Source organism: Ovis aries, chromosome 8 (assembly GCF_016772045.2).
Source record: "Ovis aries strain OAR_USU_Benz2616 breed Rambouillet chromosome 8, ARS-UI_Ramb_v3.0, whole genome shotgun sequence".
Taxonomy (NCBI): domain Eukaryota; kingdom Metazoa; phylum Chordata; class Mammalia; order Artiodactyla; family Bovidae; genus Ovis; species Ovis aries.
Genome location: NC_056061.1, coordinates 74,647,510 through 74,673,877, shown reverse-complemented (window position 1 = coordinate 74,673,877; position 26,368 = coordinate 74,647,510). Strand labels below are relative to the sequence as shown.

General features: G+C 43.9%; 1 protein-coding gene across 1 annotated transcript in view; it reads right to left on the bottom strand.

Moving 5' to 3' along the window:
- The window catches only part of LOC106991302 (low-density lipoprotein receptor-related protein 11-like), a 284,456-nt gene extending 259,829 nt beyond the window's left edge, over positions 1-24,627 (bottom strand). Inside the window, exons 1-2 of the mRNA XM_042253599.2 lie at positions 23,634-24,627; positions 15,309-15,466 (exon numbers count right to left, since the gene is read on the bottom strand). Of these exons, the coding sequence (XP_042109533.1) occupies positions 15,309-15,466; positions 23,634-24,264 (789 nt within the window). The 5' untranslated portion in view covers positions 24,265-24,627. The remainder of the gene's footprint in view (positions 1-15,308; positions 15,467-23,633) is intronic.
- Positions 24,628-26,368: the final 1,741 nt, after the last annotated feature.

The window sequence follows — 26,368 nt, the reverse complement described above, 5'->3', positions numbered from 1 at the left end:
AGTTGTCAGCACTCATTAAAATCACCTCCCAGTTGATTCCACTCCCATCTGGGGTCTAGACTGTGCCCAGGTGCCAGGAGCATGCACGGGTGGGGGTGGCCAGGCCTGTCTGGAGAGCCCCGTCTTCCCCCACCTGGCTGTCCTGACCAGGACTCTAATGCTGTCTTTCTGCCTTTCTCCTGCTCTCCCACTCACTGGCCTCTTTGCCAGCCTCCTCCACTGGGGCTACGTGGTCCCCGTGTTGCCTCTTGCCAGAGATTAAACCCAGGCCCCTGTCCCCAGGCCTATGCATGAGAGTCTTCCCCTGACACATCAGTCACCTGAACCCACCAAGTTGCTGCCCCACCCAAGCCTGAGTCCTGTCCTCCTCCCAGCCCCCATGTGTCTCTTGTTCCCAAATTGTTACACACCAGGCTCTTGGCCTCCTTCATCAATAGAAATCAACCAGAGGCCAGACAATAGAAATAAATCAGGTTTCTTAATCAAAAGAAATTGAGGCAAGGTTTTATTGGGGCTCCTGCTGCAGCTGAGGGGAGAGAGGACAAATGACAGTTTCGTTGCTTGCTCACTCCCCGAGGGGGTGGGGCGAGCTTGTTCCTTCTATGGGGTGAGGGGAGGGGCGCTCCCAGGGGTCAGTCAGAGGGGTGGCTAGGTGACTGGCTGAACCCTCAAGTGTTGTTGTGGGCTGGGGGCACGTGAGGCATCCTGCTTTTGCTCTGGGCTCTTCAAAAGTGGCAGTTGGGTTTTTCATCTCTTTGTATCTTTTTCCCAGAATAGCTTCAACTACTCCACCTAAAAAACACTCTATTTTTTAAAACCTTTATTTTATGTTGGGTATAGCTGATCTACAAACAGTGTTGGGATGGTTTCAGGTGAACAGGTTAGGGACTCACCCGCACACACACACACACACACACACACACACACACACACACACACACATATCCATTTTCCCTACATTCCCATCCTGACAGGGCAGTCACGTAACATTGAGCAGAGTTGTGAGTTCGCTCTTTGGGCTGGGAAGATTCCCTGGAGATGGAAAGAGCAACCCACTCCAGTATTCTTGGTTGGAAAATTCCATGGACAGAGGAGCTGGCAGGCTACAGTCCATGAGGACAGAAAGAGTTGGACACACACAGAAAAAGAGCACACACACACACAGACACACCATGTGCCATACTTAGGCCCTTGACGGCTATCCATTTTAAATAGAGCAGGGTGTATATGACCTTTCCACACTCACTAACGATCTCTTTCCATCATCCCTCCTCCAGCAACTAGAAGTATGTTCTCTAAGTCTGTGAGTCTCTTTCTGAGAATGCAAAACATCCTTACTGCTGATAAGAAGAAAGTTTTATGGGTTTGGCTTGAAGATCCAACCAGCCACAATATTCTCTTAAGCCATAGCCTAATTGAGTTCAAAGCCCTAACTCTCTTCATTTCTATGAAGGCTGAGAGAGGTGAAAAAGCTTCAGAGGAAAAATCTGAAGATAGCAGGGGGTGGATTATGGAGTTTAAGGAGAGAAGCCATCTCCATAACATACAGTGCAGAGTGTAGTAACTAGACCTGATGTAGAAGCTGCTGCAAGTTTTCCAAAAGATCTAGCTAAGACAATCTATGAAGGTGGCTCCACTGAATCAGAGATTTCCAGTGTAGACAAAACATCCATCTATTGGAAGAAGATGCCCACCAGGACTTTGATACCTGGAGAGGAGGAGTCAATGCCTGCCTTCAAAGATTCCAAAAACAGGCTGATTCTCTTGATAAGGACTAATGCAGCAGATTACTGGAAGTCAATGGTCCCTTACCACTTGGAAAATTCTAAAGCCCTTTAGAATTAGGCTGAATCTGTTCTGCCTGAGCTCTGTAAGTGAAACAATGAAGCCTGGATGACAGCATACCTGTTTACAACATTGGCGCCAAGTGTTTTAAGTCCAGTGTTGAGAACAACTGCTCAGAAAGAAAGATTCCTTTCTAAGTATTACTGCTGATTGACAAAGCATCCAAGAATGGATGGAGAAGTACAATGAGATTCATGTTATTTTCATGGCTGCCAACACAACATCCATTCTGAAGCACATGGATCGTGGAGTAATTATGATGTTCAACTCATAGTACTTAGGAAGTACATTATAGGCTATAGCTGTATAGATAGTTATTCCTCTCTTGGATCTGGGCAAAGTCAACTGAAAAATTTCTGCACTGAATTCATTAAAACAACAACAACAACGATATAGTCTTTCAAAAAAACATTTGCTAATTTATTTTTTTGGTTGCATTGGTCTCAGTTGAGGCATGCGGGGTCTTTGTTGGGTCATGCAGTATCCTTCACCGCAGCACACAGATTCTCTAGTGGTGCTGCCTGGGCTCAGGAGTTGCGACATGTGGGCTTAGTTGTTCGGCGACATGTGGGATCTTAGGTCTCTGAACAGGTGTCAAGCTATTATTCCTTGCATTGGAAGGTAGATTCTTCACCACTGGGCCACCAGGGAAGTCCGTTTACAGTGGATTCATGATTATAGATTCTGCTGAAAACAGTGAATCATAGGAATAGGTTGAAATGTCAACATTAATGTGAGTATGGGAGAAGTCAATTTCTCCCTTCACAGATGACTTTGAGGGGTTCAGGAATTCACTGGAGAAAGTAAGTGCAGATGTAGTGCAAATAACAAGGAAGCTAGAGTTAGAGGTGGAGCCTGAAGATGTGGCTGAATTGCTGCAACTGAGTCATAAAGCTGAAATGAATGAGGGTTCATTCTTATGCATGAGAAAGGAAGTGGTTTCTTGAGACAGAAACTGTTCTTGGTGAAGAAGCTATGAAGTTTATGGAAATGACAACAAAGGATTTAGAATATAACCTAAACTTAGTTGAAAAAAGCAGCAGCAGACTGCAGAGGATTAACTCCAGTTTTCAAAGAACTTCTACTGTGGGTAAAAACACTGTTAAAGGGCACTGCATGCTCCAGAGAAATCTGTGAAAGGAAGAGTCAAAGGATGTGGCAAACTTCATTGTCTTCTTTTCAGATATTGCCCTACCCACCCCAACCTCAGCAGGCACCATCCTGATCAGTCAGCAGACATAGACACGGAGACAAGACCCTCCACCAGCAAAAAGATTTTGACTTGTGAAGACAGAGATGATGCTCAAACTACTTTATTTTAGAAACAAAGTGCTGTTAATGAAATTCTGTATATTGTTTATTTAGTTGTAAAGCTATTGCACACTTAACAGATGTTGGACAGTGTCAATTAAACTACATACAAAGTGGAAAATGAAAAATTTGTGTGATTCACTTAATTATGATATTCAACTTACTGCCCTGGTCTGGAACACAGCCTGGACTATCTCTAAGGTTTTGCTGTATCTACATGTCCTTTGGTCTACATTTTCCATCTGGAACTAACATTGGGTTGTTTGTGTAGTAAGATGGACAAACGATCTACTGTTGAGATACAGTGAAATATACATCTCAAGACAGGATTCAGTTTTACTCCTACGAACAATGTACGAGAACTCCTATGATTGCATTTTTGTACCACCTGATCCAGATTTATTTTAAAGGCTGTCAGTTATATGAATATATGAGGATCCCAGCAATTTTTTTGTCAGGTTGATTATTCGAGATATGTTCAATTGTTTCATAGGTTTATGGTTCTGTGAAGACATACACGACCTTCTAGAACTAACACCAAAAGAGATGTCCTTTTCATCATAGGGGATTGGAATGAAAAAGTAGGAAGTCAAGAGATTCCTGGAGTAACAGGCAAGTTTGGCCTTGGAGTACAAAATGAAGGCAGGAGAAGGCTATTTTGAGTTTTGTCTAGAGTACACACTAGTCATAGCAAAACACTCTTCCAACAAAACAAGAGGAGACTCTACACATGGACATTACCAGATAGTCAATACTGAAATCAGACAGATTATATTCCTTGTAGCCAAAGGTGGAGAACCTCTACAGAGTCAGCAAAGGCAAGACCGGGAGCTGACTGTGGCTTAGATCATGAGTTCCTTATTGCAAAATTCAGACTTAAATTGAAGAAAGTAGGAAAAACCACTAGGCCATTCAGCTATGACCTAAATCAACTCCCTTATATTATACAGTGGAAGTGACAAATAGATTTAAGGGATTATATGTGGTACACAGAGTTCCTGAAGAACTATGGATGGAAGTTCATGACATTTTATAGCAGGTGCTGACCAAAACCATCCCCAAGAAAAAGAAATGTAAGAAGACAAAATGATTTCTGAGGAGGCCTTACAAATAGCTGAGAAAAGAAGAGACATGAAAGGCAAAGGAGAGAAGGAAAGATCTCTCCATCTGAATGCAGAATTCCCAAGAGTAGCAAGGAGAGGTAAGAAAGGCTTCCTAGATGATCAGTGCAAATAGAGGGAAAAAAAAAACAGAAAGGGAAAGCCTAGAGATCTGTTCAAGAAAATTTGAGATACCAAGGGAACATTTCATGCCAAGATGGGCACAATAAAGGACAAATCAAAAGGACCTAACAGAAGCAGATGAGATGAAAAGAGGTGACAAAACAGACAGAAGAAGTGTACAAAAGGGTCTTAATGACCTGGATAACCACGATGGTGTGGTCACTCATTTAGAGCCAGGTATCTCGGGGTGTGAAGTCAAGTGGGCCTTAGGAAGAATTACTAAGAACATAGCTAGTGGAGGTGATGGAATTCCAGCTGAGCAATTTAAAATCCTAAACGGAGATACTCTCTAAGATGGCAGAGGAATAGGACGGGAGACCACTTTCTCCCCCACAAGTTCAATTTTCAGGTGAATAAAATCACTGACAGGCAGTAATGTAGGTGAAATTTTGCCGAGGTCCATATCTGTTTTGGTGCCCTGACATATGGTGGTTTTTCTTTGCTTCTCTGTCTCCCCTTCTGTCTTTGCTCTCACCCCCGGGAAACCACTATTCTCTGGCTTTTCAGTGTCAAAACCCGCACTTTGGGGGTGCTTCCTTGATGATCCAGTGGTTAAGAATCTGCCTACCAGTGCAAGGGTGCTTAGTCACTCAGTCAATTCCAACTCTTCGCAACCCCATAGACTGTAGACTGCCAGGCTCCTCAGTACATGGGATTCTCCAAGCAAGAATACTGGAGTGGATTGCCATTCCCTTCTCCAGGGCCAAAACAAGGGACATGAGTTCAATTCCTGGTCTAGGAAGATCCTGTGTGTCTCAGAGCAACTTGGCCCATGTGCCACAACTACTAAGCCCATGTCTAGAGCCTTCAGGCTGCAGCTCCTGAGAACACACATCAACGACTGAAGCCTGCACACCCTAGAGCCCATGCTCAGCATCAAGAGAAGCCACCACAGTGAGAACCCCAAGCACCGCAAGGAAGAGTAGCCCATAAATAAAATAAATGTCTTAAAAAAAAAAACAGAAACTGCACTTTTCAAAAAAGTCCTGTTTAGGAAAAAAAAAAAAAAAGAGAGAGGAAAAAAAAAAAACCCACTGTCCAGAAACCAGTGGGAAAATCATGGTCCTCAAGAAATGAATCAGTGGAACTCTGCTTCCTTGGGTGATTACAAAAGGGGACTGTGTGGGACTTATAAAAGTGTCACTGTTGCTTCTAAATCTGTTAAGTAATTCCAAAAGAAACATATTATACTTGGATCTCCAGAGGGGTGTGTATGTGTGGGAGGGGGAGAGTGTCTGGAAACCAGTGGAAAACTGGTGGTCCCCAGGAAATGAATCAGTGGAACTATAACTGTTTCCTTGAGTCAATACAAAAGGGGCCTGAATAGGACTTAATTACAAAAGTGTCACTGTTACTTTCAAACTCACTGTTTGTTAAGGTTACTAAATTTAAGTAATTCTGAAATAAACACATTATCCTGTATCTCCAAAAGGAGGGGGAAAAAAAACCCCACATACTGTTTTGACCCAGACTGATCTGGGGTGGCCTCCACCTGCAATTCAGGGCTTTGGTTCTGGAGACTGAGGTCGGGGTACGGCCTTGAGAGCTGAATCCTAGACACTAGACCAGAGGTCAGGGACAAGGCCCTGCCCCTTCGGCTTGGCAGAAAAGAATCCCCACAAAGACGGGAAGCAGTGAAACAAGTGTTTCTTAGGAGGAAAAAGAATGCAGTACCTGTGGACGGACACACAGGCGGATTCAGAGAGAGAGTCATGCCCTAGTGGCAGTCTGAATCACTTTTATGGGACATTTTTTCATTTGGGTGTCCTTTGGCCGATCATTTTGATTTGCCTGGTTGAGAATCCGTATTAGGAATATTTCAGGATTCTCCCACATGTGCACGCACATCTCTCAGGCAAGATGGACTCCACCGAAGAGGTCTATGGGTAGATTTGACATCACTCCCGTTTTGACCTCCAAGGAGCTTTCTAGTTGGGAGGGTCTCCTTGATTTCAAGAATGAGAAATATGTAATATGTGGTCTCTAATCTTTTATCTGGGCAGGGGCCCAGCCTCCTCTCTTGATGGTCCCTCTATGATATTTTGGAGTTTCTGTCCACAGGGAACAAACTCCAATGCTCACCCTGGGTGTGTGTGTAGAGGGGTGGGTATGGGGGACATGAGGGGGAGGGCCATCTATCTCCTACCTCAAGACCAGAGTTTGGAGGATTTCCTCCACAGGCACTGGAGGTATGAGGTTTTGTTCCCTGTTAAAGGCCTTCTGGGCACTGTTGAACACAGGGAGTAAGTATTTGGGGTTCCTTGGGAGAATCTCTAAGAGAACATTACCCAGGCACCAACATAGTCTGTCTGGGTGCAAGACAGGACTACCAGAGACCACGTGGATACCATCGAAGGAAAGATGATCTCGGAATAAATAGAATAACATGCTTTTTGACTGTTTACTCTGTGCTGCTCACTGTTCCAGGGGTCTTATTTGCATTTCATCCTTTCATCACAGTAATAATGTTAGGAGAACCACTGACTGAAACCGCCCACTCACTCTGGCCACGTTCGACAGGAACCACTTGCATGAGTTACCCTACAGTAGTAAGGAGCGTGGAACCTATTGAACTACCTCCAACTGAAAGACTTCAGCAAAGGTCAGAAGAAGGGAGCAGATGCCAGTCTGTATGTCCTACCGTGTGTGTGCGTGTGTGTGTGCGCACGTGTGTGTGTGCGTGTGCGTGTGTGCATGTGTGTGTGTGCACTGTAGCTTCAGTTGTCTCCAACTCTGCGTGACCCCATGGACGGCAGCCTGACATACTCCTCTGTCCATGGGATTCTCCAGGCAACAATACTAGAGGGGGTTGCAGTGTCTCTTTCTGTCTCCTGCATTGGCAGGCAGGTTCTTTACCACTATGTCCTACCAACCTCCCAGAATCCTTCTCGCTAGAATCCATCTTGGCTGAGCAATGTGTGCGCTACCAGGAAGGACGTTGAGTCAGAATGATTGGTCAGAGACAACCTGGAAACTAATCCCATCACCGTAAAGGCCAAGACTGTGAGCCAAGTGGCAGAGCAGTTCTCCTGGGTCCCCTTATCCTGCTGTTCTCCACCCGGGCACCTCTTCCCAGTGAGTTCTTTTACTTTGTCAGCACCTGTGTCTCCTTGGAACATTTGTGCCCGAGTGTTAGACAAGAGCCCAGTCTTGGGCCATGGAAGGGTGTCCCTGTTCATGCCATGATAATACCTTGAAAGAGGCCTTTTGTTATCCCATCTGGCACAGGGAAGTGGTGAATCAAGGATTCAAAAACCAAAGCCAAGCAGAGGCTGCGTTAGACTTTTTCTTTCATTCACTGTTAAACTGACTCACTGAGGGAGGAAAGAAATAGTTGAAATGTGATAGGAAGCTTTCTCAGTTATTTATTAATATCATTTCTCTTTTTAAAATTTAGAAAGAGTCTACTCCCCCTCGCTCCTCTACCCCTACCCCATGGCCTAGAATATCTAGGATAACTTTTATTAAAGGGATTTACAGTTTATTTCATGAAGACTAGATATTGTTCAGTAGCCAAGAAAAAACAATAGGTGATATGTGTCTAGGATCTCCTTTGATGAGATGCAAAGTAATTGTTTGATAGCTCTTAGTGGCCCTTCCTAACATCCGTGTGAGGCCAGAGTGTGGAACAATGCTGATCTTGCTAGGAAGGATGATAAAAATTTGAGGGTTAAAAGGTTAGCAAAATAGTCAATCGTTTTTTTCTTTTTTTAAAAGAGCCAATCAATTAGCGAGTGTTAGCATCCTAGTGATTGGAGAAGGAAATGGCAGTCCACTCCAGTGTTCTTGGCTGGAGAATCCCAGGGACGGGGGAGCCTGGTGGAGTCACACAGAGTTGGATACGACTGAAGTGACTTAGCAGCAGCAGCAGCAGCAGCATCCTAGTGAGTACAAAGTATAGTTCTAGGCTTCAGGAGGTAAAGGGAAAGAATATTAAGAAAGGAAGAAATAAAGATGAGAAGGAAGAGGAAGGACAGAAGGAAGAAGAAATGGAAGAAGGAAGAGAGGAGGGAGGGGAGGGAAAGAGGAAGGGGGAGAAATCCTGGTAGCATACAAATGACTGAAATCCCTATCCACTCATCACTCTGTCCCTCATTGAAAATAATTCTAAAGAAATCCTTCATAATCCTTATAAATTCTGTTGTGATAGTATAGATTTTATATATTTTCTTGACCTGTTATCAACAAACATAAATGAAAAACAGAAGACAGATATAGTTATTAATAGCCTTTACTCTTCAAAGATCACATGGGTTCTCTGGAACTTTGTGTATTAGTTAAACAACCCAGGCTGCCTTGAAAACCCTGCTAACTAAATGTTTAGAAAGTCTTTCAATATGTTTTTTAATGTTGTCCTTAACATATATGATTCTTTCCTTTTGTAGTCATTTTCAGTATTGACCCAGATTATATCCCAGGGAATCTGACTGAGGAGGGGTAAACCACAAAACATCTCCTACTTAAGACAGAAGACAATTTGAAATTCGACATTTATTTGGCGTTCTCTTTCCCCTAGGACAAAAAGTCAATATTTTTCTATTTATGTTCCTTTCCCAGAAAACCTTTTCTCTAAGCCTCAGTTTTAAAACCCTATTTAAATCCATTTAAGGGGATCTAAAAATGAGATTAATTAGGAGACTAATCATTCAGTCTTATGAAACTTGAGTTTTATCAAGAGGGACCCATGTATCTGTTTGCTCAAGACAGTCTCAGTCGATCTCTGTGGTCCTGGTGTAATTATTATTTCCACTTCCCAAACATGTTTCAGTGTAGATAATACACCTACCTGTTTGTAAAAAGTAATTATTTATAGCAGACACACCAGTGTGCAATTGGTTTTAAGTTAATAATGACGTTATCAGTGTAAATAACATCCATCCTTTAGTAGGCTTCCGTTACATGTGGCTCCACCTCCAATGCAGGAGACGTGGGTGGGGAAGATTCCCTGGAGAAGAGAAAGGCAACCCACTCCAGTATTCTTCCTGAAGAATCCCCATGGACAGAGGAGCCTGGCGGACTACAGTCCATGGGGTCACAAAGAGTCAGACATGACTGAGCGACTAACACTTTCACACATGGTATTTTAAGACAGCTTAGCTCAATTTTCCACATCTGATGAATGGAAATCAATCTACAGATTTATGAATTTCAAATCTCCTTGAACACTGTCATACTCTGTATCATATTTTACATTGTGACTTCAGATTTAATGTATTACATTAAATAATCATGAAACTCAGCAACATATAATGGACTATCTAAAAAAAGTGTCTTCTTACATTTAAGAATGTGTTGTAGAATAATATTCAGTTAAATGGATGTAGAATATCCTGTTAGAAAGCAGAAAATATGTAACTTTAAATTCAGAAACCTCTTGGGAATTCCCTAGTGGTCTGGTGGTTAGGGCTTGGCACATTCACTGCTGTGGCCTGGGTCTAATCCCTGGTCAGGCAGCTAAGATCCTGAAAGCCGCAGGGTCAGTCAAAGCACAAAGCAAAACAAACAGATCCTCTTGGTCATGGCCAGTCATCTCTCTTACTCATTTCCTTCATAAATGAGGAAACCATATGAGCTTTTCCATAAGAACACGAGTTTTCCTTATGCTTAGTCAATTTAAAGTGCTGAGAATAGCTGAGAAGGTTAGCTATTAATTTGATCATAATTAAGGTGGCAGCATAATTCTTCTTAAGATGGAGAACCTCATTTATTTTTGTTTTTTTGAGACCTGAATGGGTGATTTGGATGTGAAAGGACAGGTCCTAGAAACTAGTCTTAAAGTATTGCAAAACAAAGCGAGGATTGACTATCGTACATGGAAGATGAGAAAAGGGGTGAGAATTCTGCAGATGGTGAAGAGAGGGAGGGAGGGCACGAGAAGGGGTTGGGATAGGCACTCAGTGGAAAGCCTGACCAATGAGAGTTGAGTTAACTTTGAGGGCATTCGTGAATGTCTCACGAATATATATTTATATATATTATAGTATATATATAAATATATACTATTATATATATTATATAATTATATATATGGTGATTATATATATTATAGTGTATATAATTATATAATATATTTATATAAATATACAATTATAAATATACTTATATATTAATATAATGTATAAAATATAATTATATAATATATACAATATATGTTTGTATATATAATATATATAATTATTTATAAATAATTATAAATAACCACTATAAGACAGTTGCAGTTTGAGAGCAAATAGCTCCTCTCTTGCAGGCTTTGTTATTAGATGGTGGCTTTAGAGTTTTAGGTCTATGTGCTATCACTGTTATAACTTGGCTGGGGAATTGTCCACAATTTCCTCTTTTTTCTTTCCTTAGTTCTTCTGACCAGAGATGGAATCCCCACCTCCTGCAGTGGAAGTGCAGAGTCTTAACCACTGGACTGCCAGGGAAGCCCCACACGTTTTCCTCTTTAGTCAGCCTTAAATGCCTAATTTTGTTACTTCTTTATAAACACCTTCAGTAAATTTAATACTGAATCATAAGCATTATTTTTACTTGGCATTCATACACACAATTCATAATCTACAGAATAAAGCTTTTCATATCAACTATGAAAATCTAGGTGATCATAGAGACAGATTTGCAATTGCTTGAACAAATATATCCATGAGTGCCAGTTAATAGTCAGCATCCACCTCAAGGGAACTCTCATAGAGGTCTGATCAGTGGCTTGTTCATGATCCTTTTCTGATCAATCTTGGAAGTAAAAGTGAAAGTGTTAGTCGCTCAGCTGTGTACAATTCTGCGACCCCATGGTCTGTCCATGGAATTCTCCAGGCAAGAATGTGGGAGTGGGTTGTCCTTCCCTTCTCCAGGGGATCTTCCTGACCCAGGGATTGAACGGGGGTCTCCTGCACTGCAGGCAGATTCTTTATTGTCTGAGCTACCAGGGAAGCCCTCTTTAAGGCTTAAGATTTATCAATCTTAAATAAATTAAGATTGATCAATCTTAATTCTCAGAAATTTCAGTAAAAATGTATTAATTTTGCAGCTGACACAATGCACAGAGGAATAATAAACATTGGGTTGGCAAAATGTTCATTTGAGTTTTTCATCAGGTTTAACATCTTATAGAAAAACCCAAACAAAAAAATTTTTTTTAAACTTTAAGTTTTGTATTTGGATATATAGCCAGTTAACAATGTGCTGGTTTCAGGTGAACAGTGAAGGGACTCAGCCATACATGAACAAACTTTTTTGCCAAGCCCAATATAATGGATGATACTCAAAGTTCAAAAATTATTTCTGTTGTAGCTGAAAACTACACTTAAGTATAAAAAGGTAAACATATGGCCTTGCAGTCAGGTTCAAATAAATCAATTACACAAACACAGAATGGGGGAGACCTCAAGATGGAAATTTGTGTGGAAAGATGAAGCAGGCTTTGCGTATTCCTTCTAATGGAAAGCTCAACATGAACCTACCCTGGAGAAGGAAACGGCAACCCACTCCAGCATTTGCTTGGAAAACCCCATGGATAGAGGAGCCTGGCGGGTAACAGTCGGTGGTGTCACAAAGAGTTGGACATGACTCAGCATGCATATTTATAGTTTTTGATGGAAAGCTCAACACGAACCTATAGTGAGAAGCAGATACTAAAATGGTTTATGTAAATGAATCTTCATTAATAGAAGTGAGACAATGTCTGGATCACAGGAGGTAATAGTCTGTCAGGAAGAACCACAGTTTAAGTATGGGTTTCAACTAGGGGGTTCAGATCTTAAGAAGGGCGAGGATGAACCTGAGAAAATCTAAAAAAGGCTGGATGGTGGACAGTCTAGGAGCCAATTCAAATGAGGAACATCGTAAGAACTGGGAGCGTTGAGTTCTGAGAAGACCATTTTCAGTGGTGACATTCATTAAAAAAAACAAAACGAACTTTAATTGCTGCTGCATAGAATAAAAAGATGTGTTCAGTGCTTTTCCAAAAGGAAGACCCAACATAGATGCACAGAAGTAACCGGGAGGCACATCCTATTGGCCCAGTAATGAGAGCTGATTCAAGATGTCACAGGACATGATGCGAACTAGTGAGCTTTCATCTCTGGAAATACCAGGCAGGTTGCATGACCACTAGAAGGGAGGTGAAAGCAGAGGCTCTTGTATGGATAGGGGACTGGGTAAGATGCTGGTTGAAGGTCTGATCCAGTTCTACGACTGTATAGTCTTTGGCTAAATCAACGTGCTTAAATCAGTCTTAAGGGACTAGCTGATTACTGTTCTTGTTTTCATTCCAAGAGAAGAGAAATCAGTATTTCCTCACAGTGGGAAGAGCCTGTGAAGATGAAGGAAGGAGAAGACAGCCACCTGCAAGCCAAGGAGAGAGGCCTTAGAAGATGGCAGACCTGCTGACACCTTGACCTTGGACTTCCAGCCTCCAGGACTTGAGAAATGCATTGTTTAAGCCATCCAGCCTGTGATACTCTGCTATGGTAGCCCTGGCAAACCAACCCAGATTTTTCTCCACCTTCTCTGACTGGAGTGATTTGGATGAAGTTTATCTGCCTAAGCCAGGAAATACTCTTATCTACAAAGAGGCCCAGCAGGGTTAATAAAAAGCCACTTTCCTAAGGACTGAAGACTCTGTTGATACAGCAATTCAACGTCTGGGTATTTATCTGAAGGAAACAAAAACGCTAACTTGAAAAGACATACAGGACTTCCCTGGTGTTCCAGTGGTTAAGAATCTGCCTGCCATGCAGGGGACATGGGTTCAATCCTCGGTTCAGGAAGATTCCATGTGCCATGGGGCCACAAACTGAGCCCACACCGCAACTACTGAAGCCGAGCCGAGTACTCTAGAGCTTGTGCTCCACAACAAGAGAAGCCCCTGCAGTGAGCACCCTTGCGCTGAAACTAGAGAGTAGCCCCTGCTCACCACAACTGAAGAAAGCCCGCGCACAGCAAGGAAGACCCAGAGCAGCCAAAAAGAAAATAAATAAAATTTTAAAAAGATATATGCACCCCATGTTCACTGCCGTGTTATTATGATAGCCAAGATATGGAAACAGCCTAAACGTCCATCAACTGATAAGAGCAAAATGAAAATATGGTGTACAAAAAGAAGGAAGTCTTGCCATTTGCAACAACATGGATGGTCCTTGAAGTCATTATGGCAAGTGAAACAAACCAGACAGAAAAATTAAATGCTGTATGATCTCACACTTACATGGAATCTAAAACAAACAAACAAGCAAAAAACCCCAAACCAAGCTCAGAGATACAGTGAACAGACTGGTGGTTGCCAGAGGCAGGGGGCAGGGCTAGGTGAAAGGAGTCAAAAGGTACAGATTTCCAGTCATAAAATAAAAAAGCCATGGGATGTAATGTACAGCATGGTGATTTTAGTCAATAACACTGTCTCTTATTTGAAAGTTGCTGACAAAGGTCTGTCTAGTCAAGGCTATGGTTTTTCCAGTAGTCATGTATGGATATGAGAGTTGGACTGTGAAGAAAGCTGAGTGCCGAAGAATTGATGCTTTTGAACTGTGGTGTTGGAGAAGACTCTTGAGAGGCCCTTGGACTGCAAGGAGAGCCAACCAGTCTATTCTGAAGGAGATCAGCCCTGGGATTTCTTTGGAAGGAATGATGTTAAAGCTGAAACTCCAGTACTTTGGCCACCTCATGCAAAGAGTTGACTCATTGGAAAAGGCTCTGATGCTGGGAGGGATTGGGGGCAGGAGGAGAAGGGGACGACAGAGGATGGGATGGCTGGACGGCATCACGGACTCGATGGACGTGAGTCTGAGTGAACTCCGGGAGTTGGTGATGGACAGGGAGGCCTGGTGTGCTGCTATTCATGGGGTCGCAAAGAGTCAGACACAACTGAGTGACTGAATTGAACTGAACTGAAAGAGTTGGACATGACTGAGCAACTGAACTGAACTGAACTGAAGATTCAGAGTAAATCATAACAGTTGTTACCACAAGAAAAAAAAATTGTAACTTTGTGTGGTGACAGATGTTAACTAGACTTACTGTGATGATCATTGCACAATATATATGTATATCAAGTCATGATGTACTACATCTGAAACTGATATAATGTTGCATGTCAGTTACATCTTAATTGAGTGTAGGTAGGCACTGGACAAGAGGCTGATTCCCATCGGCTGCAATTCCAGCCCAGGTAAACCATATGAAAATCAGTGAGGAGCACTTGATAGGAGGCCTTGATGTCAAACTCTCCTCACTTAATTAACTCAACTAACTCAGGCAGGCCTAATGCTAAGTGAGAAGCTTGCTTTCTGGATCATGTAAAGAGTAAGTTCATTTTGTTGTTATTTTCCTCTCTATGCGCTTTTGTATTTTTCATATTTTCTACTTGGGCTCTGAACTGAAACAAAGAAGAAAGGAAAATACATAATGCTTTTAACATTTCTTAAATGTTTTAAAAACATTTTTCAATCCGAGTCAACAAAACAAAGCATGAGTCTTCCCCCTTGAAGCTTTTATGTGCTCTGGAGAAGTTGAGAAAAAGGCAAGAAAGAAGGTAAGCTTTAAAACACACGGCCAGGGTCCTCCCTGGTGGTCCAGGGCTGAGGACTCCATGCACTCACTGCCAAGGGCCTGGGTTCTATCCCTGGTTGGGAAGCTAAGATCCTACAAGCTGAACGGTGTGGCCAAAAATATAAAATAAGAACAAAACACATGGTCAGGATCACAGTTTTCTCAGAAGAAAAGTAAATTGATATAATAAGACACTTTTTCAACAACCATTTTTATGCTTTCTCCATTTTACACTTCTGCCAATTTACAGACATTGGGGGAACGTAAGTAGAAAGATCATTTTGCTGAAACATTAGTTTTCTTTACAATTACAACATGAATTACCTTCATGTCCACTGTCGGGTCACCTTGCAGCAGTGTCCACTCATACTGGACGATGGCGTGGTCATCTGTGCTTTCTTGGCCGTCCAGATTCACACCATCTGTGGGCAGATGCAAAACCACATCCTGCCCAGCCTTGCTGAGTGGAGACTCGTCCTTTTCTGTGAAAGAAAAGAAATAATTCATAGGACAAATGATTCCCTATTTTTTCTCATTTATTATGAGAGGTATTTTTGCCAAGAGGATGTATAGCAACTGAAAGTTATTTTCTTATTTTCGTTGCAATAAATTAAACCTGGAAAGTTAAGGCAAGTTCTTGGATTCACATAAAATTCACACAGAAATTCTTGGAATCCAATTTTCATCTAGGAAAACAGAAGAGGTTCACAGCTTCTTACTAGTTTTTATAAGGGAAGCTGACACAGAATTTGAGATATCCTAAAATATTAATAGCGAACAAGTGTGTATTGATATTTAGCTTTTCTCCTTCATGGTAATTCTCACTGTGTCCACTAAATATTAAACATGATGGACAGCTGCTCCAAGGGATGGTTGATAGAAGCCATCAGATACAGAACACATTCTTAAGAGCAGAATTGTGGGTATTTTACTTGATTTAAGCGTCTTATTAGGAAACTTTTGCAAATGCACAGGTATTTTGATGAAGCTTAGTAATTTCTTTTTTGATGTGGACCATTGTTAAAGTCTTCGTTGAATTTATTACAGTATTTCTTCCGTTTCATGTTTTGGTTTTTTAGCCATGAGGCTTGTGGGACTTAGATCCCCCACCAAGGGTCAAACCTGCACACCGCCCCCCCACCTCCCAAGCACTGGAAGGTGAAGTCCTAACCACTGGGCCACCAGGGAAGTCCCCAAAACTTAGTAATTTACCTGGGAAGAAACAACTCTGCAGGCTTTTGTAATACATCCTTCTTGGCATCCACTATTCCACTATCTCCTTCCTCCTCTAGCACCAAAACTTGATCTGAATTTTGGGCTGGACTTCCTTAACTTATTTTGAATGATGTTGCTAAGACAGTGCTCTCTTTCTGCACAGCTGAAGTTGCCCCCCAAGCAAAGTTCTAAGGGCCAATCCAGATACCCACTGCCTTGAAGAGGAAAAGTTAAAGTTTTACATAACCTCCTTCTCCTGCCTCTGTAACTCAGCTTGCCCCTTGCAAAGTCTAGATCACGTAGGTCACATAGTCTCAGAAAATGGGGACTTGCAATACTAGGAACTGGAGCTTATCTCGCTCACCCTTGTTCTGCTCTTTGCAATCACTCAGCCCCTGCAAACCTGCTTAATCATGCCTGTCCAGGTCAGGCATCCCCCTCCCCATCTTGACCACTGTTCCCCCACATGAGAAATCCCTTAGTTTAAACCAGCCTATTAATAGCTAGTGTTGCCCACTACAGTCTGTCTATAAAAACTCTGTAATCCCTTTGTTCCGGGCTCAGAGCTTAGAGTGTTAACTCCTCTGGGCCCGCTGGTGTAATAAACCTGACTTCTCCAGCTCTCCAAGTGTGGTGCTTGGTTTCTCAAGTACTGGTTTCTGCAACAGCCTGACATTTGAAGCTAGCAGTAATCCTATTATTTTCTCAGACTGCAAGGAGATCAAACCAGTAAACCCGAAAGGAAATCAACCTTGAATGTTCATTGGAAGGACTGATGCAGAAGCTGAAGCTCCAATACTTTGGCCACTTGATGCAAAGAGCTGACTCACTGACAAAGACCCTGATGCTAGGAAAGGTTGAGGGCAGGAGGAGAAGGGGACAGTAGAGGATGAGATGGTTAGATAGTTACACTGACTCAATGGACATTAGTTTGAGCACACTCCAGGAGATAGTGGAGGACATCCCACCATCGCACGCATGGATGGCATGTGGCAATTCATGGGATCACAAAGAGCTGAACACGACTCAGCGACTAACACAAGGAATCAGCACACTTGCTGTTGCCTAAGGGTACATATTCCTATTGAGAAAATGAGTCCCATTTTTTACAGTCATTTAAAACAATGAGGACTAGTACTCAAATTATGCCACATAAGCAACCCCTGCCTTAGAAGACAATTGGTCTGGTTTTTACCCCTTGAGCAAAGAGCCAGTGCCTGATGACTTTATTCTGCTTCTCCCAGGGAAGCAGAGAGATGACAACTGCTTTACTAATAGGCCCACTTTTAGTTCTATAGAGAACTTTCCTTTGCTTCTGGAAGGTTCATCACTTTCCACACAATGGTTTACTACATTACAATTCTGGAATCTTTTGTGCCTTGCTGCAAAGCTTGTGGGATCTTAGTTCCCCAACCGGGATTGAACACTCGCCCACTGGGGAACCGGAAGAAGAGTGGAATCCTAACCCCCAGACTGCCAGGGAAGTCCTAGGCCCTCAAAGATTTAACCAAAAATACTTAAGATGGAAAAATCAGATAAGCTCGGAAATATTGCATATATTATAAACCTAATCCTGGCCCTCCTGGAAGAAAAAAAAAATCACTGTAGTCATTTACTTTTCTTTAGGGAAGCTTAAAGATATGGTTTATGAACACAGTAAAATCTTCATATCCTCTAAATTGGTCCTTGTATCAGAAATAATAGAACTGTATTTCCTCCTCAGTTTAAGTCCAGGCAAATTACACTGTATAATGTATTTAAAAATAAGTCAGAGCTGGGACTTCCCTGGTGGTCCAGTGGTTAAAAAATCCGCTTGCCATGGAAGGGGACACAGGTTCGATCCCTAGTCTGGAAACTAAGATCCCACAAGCAGTGGGGCAACTAAGCTCATACACCACAACTACTGAGCCCTAGAGCCTGAGAGCCCGAGCTCTGCAACAAGAGAAGCCGCCACAATGAGAGGCCCGCGCACTGAAACCAGAGAAAGCCCGCATGCAGCAGTGAAGAGCTGATACGACCATAAATAAACACACAAGTAAATAACATCTTAAAAATAAAACAACCCAGAGCGATTTGGCTTAGGCGACTTAAGCCAGAAACAGGTCTTAAAAATAAGCAAATGACAACAAAAAGAGGAAAGGAGTGTGCCGTCATTCAAGAAAAATTTTGACTTAATGAAGAACAAGCTTAAATGTCACTTTGAGTTTTTGTTATAAAAATGAAATAAGCCAGCGTGAAGTACTCTGGAAACACTGATTTCTTTTGAAGATTAAGCATATTTGGTATGATCCACAGAGATGAAATAAAACTCACATCCATCTTGATGGAGCATATCAAGGTGGCACTTTACGCAGAGAGGTATATTAACTACTCTGATTTTCTATATGTTGCTCTGAACAACGCCTTATTGACAAGAAAGAGGAATCTGGGTCTTATTGCATGGGCACCAATAGTCAAGGCTGAGGATATGGAAGTGGGGCCAGCCAGACCAAGAGAAGAGGCTTAGATATTAAAGGTCAAAGTCCATCTTGATTTTTCTGTTTGTTTGCTTTTGTGACCTTTTTTCTTCATAGTGCATTTTTCTTAATTGCAACATGTCAGGATAAAGTTATTTACAACCGCAATATGATTGTCTTCCTTTTTGGTGTGTATTGTTGGTCCCATCGGAGCTGCCAATAATAGCAATTAATGTTGGTGATGCTGGTGTTTAGCTAGTCGGTTGCGTCCAACTCTTTACCACCCTGTGGACCATAGCCCGCCGGGCTCCTCTGTCCATGGGATTTCCCAGGCAGGAATACTGGAGTGGGCAGCCATTCCATTCTCCAGAGTACCTTCCCCACCTAGGGATTGAACCCGGGTCTTCTGCATTGCAGGCAGATTCTTTATCACTGAGTCACCAGGGAAACCCAATAATAAGTAACAACTACTGTTTATTGGGTGATTTCTTTGTACCAGACATCACATGAAGCATTTTTGAGCCATAAATTCACCCAATTTTCACAAGTCTCTGAGGAAACTAGGTCAGATTGGCTAACTTAGTTGCCTAAGACCACACAAGTGATAAATTTGTCAATTGAGATGTCAGCTCAGATCTGTCTAACTGAAAGGCTCCACGTAACCCACTATATTTTGGGAGCACTCACATATATTCTATTTACAGTAAATATAAAGTTACATCCTGAATTTAACCTAACTTATTGATATATTCTTACTTATTGATATTTATTCATATATCCTACCATTGCTTGCATCACTGTATAAACTTCACAGTTGCCATTTTAAGTCCCTAGCCCCTACCACTGGACGTTACTTTGTTACCAGTTTTCTTCATCATCATACATAATGCCACAATAATTTTTTTGCTCATACTTTTCTTTAGCATGGATCATTTTCCTTAAAACATATCTCAGGAGAATGAATATTTTAAGGTTCTCTGATATCTTTCTTGACTGATTTCCAAAAGAGACATTTCAATGTACACTTTCAGTGACCATGTATGATTAGAAGTTCTCCACATGCATACCAGTGTAACTCTTCAGTAAACGTATTATTGCCGGTGTAATAACAGCGCATGTGTGTGTGCTAAGTCGCTTTAGTTGTCTGACTCTTCGTGACCCTCTGGACTTATACTCTGCCAGGCTCCTCTGTTCATGGGATCCTCCAGGCAAGAATACTGGAGTGGGTTGCCATGCCCTCCGCCAGGGGATCCTCCTGACCCAGGGACTGAAAGAGTCTCTAAGGTCTCCTGCATTGGCAGGCGGGTTCTTTACCACTAGTGCCACCTGGGAACAGTAAGCTGGTATTATCTGCATTTCTCTGCTTGCTTCTAAGGTTGAACATTTTTCCATGTTTATCAATTAAATATCCTCTTCTGGAAACTGTTCATATCCTTTGCCTACTTCTTTTTGTTTTTCCTATTAATTCACATAACCAGATCTCCTGCATTGCAGATGGATTCTTTATCAGCTGAGCTACCAGAGAAGCTCCTGATTCACATAAGCTTACTATTAATATAATAAATACACTGGTCTCATATCTTCCCAAACTTCTATTTGCAATTTCTTTTGTTTCTTGACATAATGAAGTTTTTCAAAACATGTGTATACTACATCCTTTCTCTTCGTGATCTCTTTAATCGATTAGAAAGTTATCTTCCCCCCAGATGTGTAATAGTGGATTTATTTTCTTCAAATCTTCTATGTATGGAGTAACCTATGGCCTAATTTTTTAAAAAATTATTTAATTCTTTAACTCATTTGGAATTTCTGTGTGATCAGAGTTGCAGGTCTCAATGTATTCCCACTGGTTATCTCAATAGTATTACATGATTATTTGCAACTCTTTTGTGATATTTATTTGTAACACAAAAGGGAGAGGTTGAAAATGTGAGAAGCATGCAATAGGTCAGGCACTCACGGAGGGATGAGCTTTGAACCTTCCCAGGTCAGTTCTTTCCTTTGCTCTTGGAGTAGATGAGAGAGAGGCCTGGGGTGGCTACGCATGGGTTTACAGAGGGGATGGCAGAGTGCTGTCCAACACTGACTTCCCTAATACAGATGCAAGCCTGACTTCTCAGATTACCCAGCGTTTGCCCAGAGATCCTGGTTTTCAGGCTGAATATCCAGTGGAAAGAGCATAAGGGTGCTGGCCCTTGAGCTCTTGGAGACTGTATTCTCTGGGTCCTCTGAGGTCCTAACTGCTCCACTCCCTCCTTCCTGCTGCTCCTCACTTTCATCAGAAAACATAGACCCCCCCCCCAGGTCCTCCAGTCAGCCACACAATACAGCCAAGCTCCCATAGTGACATCAGGTAAGTGGGAACCGCCTTTCTAATTCACAAAGTATGTGCACCCTTGATCCTCATGACAGCCCAGCTGGAAGGCAAGGCCAGCACTCAAGTCCTAAGAGGATGAGCAGGGAACCTCATGGAGAAGAGCCGGCTCTCAAATTCAGGACTCAGGACTGCAAGCCCCCTGCCCTGCCCTTTGCACACGACTGCAGGCAGATTGCGTCAGTTCAGCACACCTCTCTCTCCAGCATACTCCACTCCTTCCCACCTCCTCCCATCATCCCAGGTAGCTGCTTAGTCAGTCTCACCCTGGAAACTGTACTGAGGGCATCTCTGCTTCCAGGTGTCCTGATGCTGTTGGAGAAAGCATTCAAGTTGCCCCGGAATACAGCTCCACAACTCACAGAGCACAGCTCACGACTCATAGAGCACAGCTCACAGCTCACATAACAGCTCACAGCTCCACAAAACACAGGTCACAACTCACACAACACAGCTCACAACTCACACAACACAGGTCACAACTCACACAACATAGTTCACAACTCACATAACACAGCTAACAACTCACACAGCACAGCTCACAACTTACAATGCATAGCTCCACAAAGCAGGTGCTATGGGACCTTTGGGCAGGTTACTTTCTCTCACCAAGCCTTCGAGTACCCTGGGGATTATGAGAGAACCTAGATTTGGAAAGGACAGATTTGTGAGGACAGAGTGAGTTCACGTGTCTAAGGAGCTTATAGCAGTACCACTTATCAAACTCAATACATGTCCACAAACAACAGGGCTGAGGGGGTCTGCTATAACAACAAACAGGGCTGATGGGGTCCGCTAAAAATGTGTACCATGCAATCCCACCTGGCCCCCTGCCCTTTTTTCATGGTCCTTGTATTCACCTCAAATGGACCCTAAAACATTTTCTGTAAAATTCTAAACCATTTTTATGCTTCTTTAGCCTTAAACTACTTGTGCTCACAGCTTCAGAAAAACAAAAAAACATTCATGAAGGAACCACTTAGTCTCAGAAGCACAGGGAACTTCAGGAGGTTAAGGATCTAGGTAGGAAAAACAAGACACTCGGGTAGAGTGACCTTTGCCCTCTCTGCAGACAGAATGAGGGCATTTGGGCCAAGCAGCACCCTTCCATGTGTCCCTATTCCTGGGATCCAAAGAACTTGTGAGCAGGGCGGCTCTTTTCCTGGATAAGGACCAAGCCCAGTGGTCATCTGGGTGTACTCTTGAGCATCTCCAAAGTGAATTACTAGACAAACTCCCCCCACCCCCCGCCCAGAGAAAGGAAGGTCAAAAAAAGGAGTAGAAGAAAAAATGATCCAGAAACTTCTACAATAAACTAAAGTCCCTCCCCCCGACCCCCCATGGCGGATATATTCTTTCCTTGTTTCCACTTTCCTTTCTGTTTCCACTGGCTTATAAGAAAGCTCCATTTGGCAATGCTGGTTTCCTCCAGTTGTGCAGTGAGAAGGGAAAGGGATTTTGTTTCATTGGTGCTGGGATTTATTTTTGAGTCCCTGCTTGGGCAGAGGAAAGATGTGTGTCTAACAGCCATGAGTAGGCTGAGGGACGCATGTGAAAGTGCCTCCTGCCTCCACTTTAGGGAGAAAACTTTGGGGTCCTTTGCAGTGTGTGCCTCAAGGCCTAGAAATCTCGGGTGACCTTGGATGTTTATTCCACTGGAGGTGGGAAGGGAGATGGGCCATTGTGGACACAGATTTCCAGACCATTCTCTTTGGACCTAAAGGTCATGGAGACTCCAGATTTCCAAAGTGGCTGAGGCTACGCCCCTCTAGTCTTGTTATGGTTCCACTCTTGCGACATCATAAACCAAACAGCAACAGAGCGCAATCAAACACACTCAGCTGAACACAAGCAGGCCCAATCAAGGTTTCAGTTCCTGAGATCTTATCTCCAACTGCCACTTTTTTTTTTTTTTTGCCTCCTGTTTGGGTCTTAATTCTCATTCTGATCATCCCCAGAATAAAAACCATCAAACGAAAAGCATCCTTTTTAGCTCCTCTTCAAAAGAGAGGTGCTTTAAACTTCATTTTCAATTAATCGAGTTCCTTTTCTCCCCACTCCTTAAAAAAAAGAACCATAGTTCATAGGAAAGAGTTAGACCCACTTCAAAATAACCTTACCTATTCCCTTCCGAATTTTGTCTGATGAAAGCAACTTTAGGTGGAATCATGGACCCTGAGAGCCAACCTAAGAGATAAGGGTGTGCTATGAGCAATCTGGCATCTAATTAGATTTTGCTCTTGTAATTACTTGACACAGACCATATCTTGTAAGAATCTGAGACTAAAATAGACTTTCCCCCCTGAACTTTTCTCTTCCATTAAATCGAATTTCTGTGAATCCTTTCGGATCAGCATTCCTCCCTAAGCTTAGAAGAATTCCAGAAGCAGTCCACCATGTCCGCTTCCACCCAATCTACTGGGGGTTTCTCAAAAACCATCCCTAGGACTGAGACATCAAAGCCAGATGTTTTATTTCTGACTTGACTGAGGAGGGCCCAGCGGTCCTGCTAGGCAGGTCTCCCAGACACAGCCACCAGCAGGTACAAGGAAAGCGACAGCAGGGCCCAAGCGACCAGGCCCGGGCCTCGGATGGCGTGCTTACCCAGGGGAGGTGAGGCCCGGGCGAGGGCCAGGCCACCGGCTTCCAGGCCTTCCTGCTCGCCCTCTGGGGCGCGGCTGAGGCTGTAGCTGCTGTAACCTCGGTGCAGCGCAAACTTGCAGACGCTGCGGCCGCGCCAGGTGCAGTTAAAGAGGTAGCAGCCGAGCGCGGCGGCTGGGGGCGCGGGCCGCCGGGGCAGCTCCACCACGGCCACGGAGCAGTGTGGCTCGAGGCAGCAAGCCTGCAGGCACTGCCGCCAGTCCCTCACGGCCGCCGGCGCGCTCAAGAAGCTGGCGCCGGCCGCGATCGAGTCCTTGGTGCGGATGATGGCGTCGGGCCTGGCCCTGTAGCCGCCGCCCCCGGGGCCCGGGCAGCCTTCCTGGGGGTCGCCGCCCGCGCGCAGCTCGAGTTCCAGCTCCTCCTGCGGCCTTTCCTGCTGCAGCTGTCCGCGGAACTCCTCCAGCAGCTGCTCCACCCCCGAGAGCTGCGCATGCAGCTCGGACAGCGGCGCGGAGGGCGAGCCGGCCGCGCGACCACCGGGCAGCCACAAGCACAGCAGCAACAGGCCGGGCAGTGCCCAACGCGGCGGCGGGCGCCTGCGCCCCGAGCCCGCGCCCCGGGCGGCGGAGGCCATGGCGGGCGGCGGCGGAGGAAGCGAGGCGACGCTGGCCGTCAGAGTGCGAGGGGGACGGAAGACGGGAGAGCGCCGGCCCCGGGGTTCTACGGCGCGATCGCGGCGGGCGCTAGGCCCCGGGGACCTCAAAGCGCGGCCTCCCCGGGGCCCCGCTGCGTCCCCGAGGCCGCAGGCGGGCGGTCGCCGGCGGGAATCGTAGCGGCTGGAGGCATAGCCGGCCCGCCGCCTTGGCACCACTCCTCGTCCCTTCCTGGAAGCCCGGGCGAGACTGCGACTCTCTGCCAGGAGCCGGGGGCAGATCGGCGAGAAGGAGGGTGCGTCTACGGGAACAGCACCCGGAGGTGAACAGCGGCCGCGGGAAGTGGGGCATGTCAAGCCCCGCCCAACACCGCCCCTCCGGGCCCGCACCCCGCAAGCTCGGGCCCGCCCATATTCGCTTCTGTTTGGTGTGTGTGTGTGTGTGTGTGTGTGTGTGTGTGGGCAGGGAAGGTAGCTGTCAGATATGCAGATGACACCACCCTTATGGCAGAAAGAGAAGAACTAAAACGCCTCTTGATGAAAGTGAAAGAAGAGTGTGAAAAAGTTGGTTTAAAGCTCAACATTCAGAAAACTAAGATCATGGCATCCGGTCCCATCACTTCATGGGAAATAGATGGGAAACAGTGGAAACAATGGCTGACTTTATCTTTCTGGACTCCAAAATCACTGCAGATGGTGATTGCAGCCATGAAATTCAAAGACGCTTACTCCTTCGAAGGAAAGTTATGACCAACCTAGACAGCATATTCAAGAGCAAAGATATTACTTTGCCAACAGAAGTCTGTCTAGTCAAGGCTATGGTTTTTCCAGTGATCATGTATGGATGTGAGAGTTGGACTATAAAGAAAGCTGAGCACCGAAAAATTGATGCTTTTGAACTGTGGTGTTGGAGAAGACTCTTGAGAGTCCCTTGGATTTCAAGGAGATCCAACCAGTCCACCCTAAAGGAGATCAGTCCTGGGTGTTCATTGGAAGGACTGATGCTGAAGCTGACACTCCAGTACTTTGGCCACCTGATAGGAAGAGCTGACTCATTGGAAAAGACTCTGATGCTGGGAGGGATTGGGGGCAGAAGGAAAAGGGGACGACAGAGGATGAGATGGCTGGATGGCATCACTGACTCAATGGACATGGGTTTGGGTGGACTCCAGAAGTTGGTGATGGACAGGGAGGCCTGGCGTGCTTCGGTTCATGAGGTCGCAAAGAATCAGACTAGACTGAGTGACTGAACTGAACTGAAGGTAGCTGTGGGAAGAAGGCGGTGCCCCAGAGGGGCCTAGCGCCTCCCTCACCAGCCTTCACTTCTGGGCGGGCATTCTGGTCCAAGCAAGCTGGGCTTATTATTATTTTTTTTTAATTAAAAAAATATTTTTGTCAGTTAATAATTTATTGCCTTTGACTCCAGGTGCACTCTTCAGTACACCCTTGGAGATAAACAAAGGAATTCTTTTAAATCATTAGTTTTTTTTTTTTTTTTTCTAGTAGCAGGGAGAAGACATGATTTTATTTTATGTTTTACCTTTTTTTTTCTTGAAGTATAATTGCTTTACAATATTGTGTTAGTTTCTGATACACAGCAAAGTGAATCAGCTATATGTCAGTATGTGGAAACAACCTAAGTGTCCATTGACAGATGAATTTGAAGATGTGGTACATATATATAAGGGAATATTGTTTAGCCATTTAAAGGAACAAAATTGGATCATTTTTGAGATGTGGATGGACCTGGAGTCTGTCAGACAGAGTGAAATAAGTCAAAAAGAGGAGTGAAGTAAGTCAAAAAGAGAAGTGAGTGAAGCCAGTGTTCACTTTCTTACTTTATAAGGCTTTGTATTGACTGAATTTTTTGCTATGACTTGTAACAAAGGAAATCAGTCCTGAATAGTCATTGGAAGGACTGATGCTGAAGCTGAAACTCCAATACTTTGGCCACCTGAATCAAAGAACTGACTCATTTGAAAAGATGCTAATGCTGGGCAAGACTGAAGGTAGGAGGAAAAGGGGACAACAGAGGATGAGATGGTTGGATGGCATCACCGACTCAATGGACATGAGTCTGAGTAAA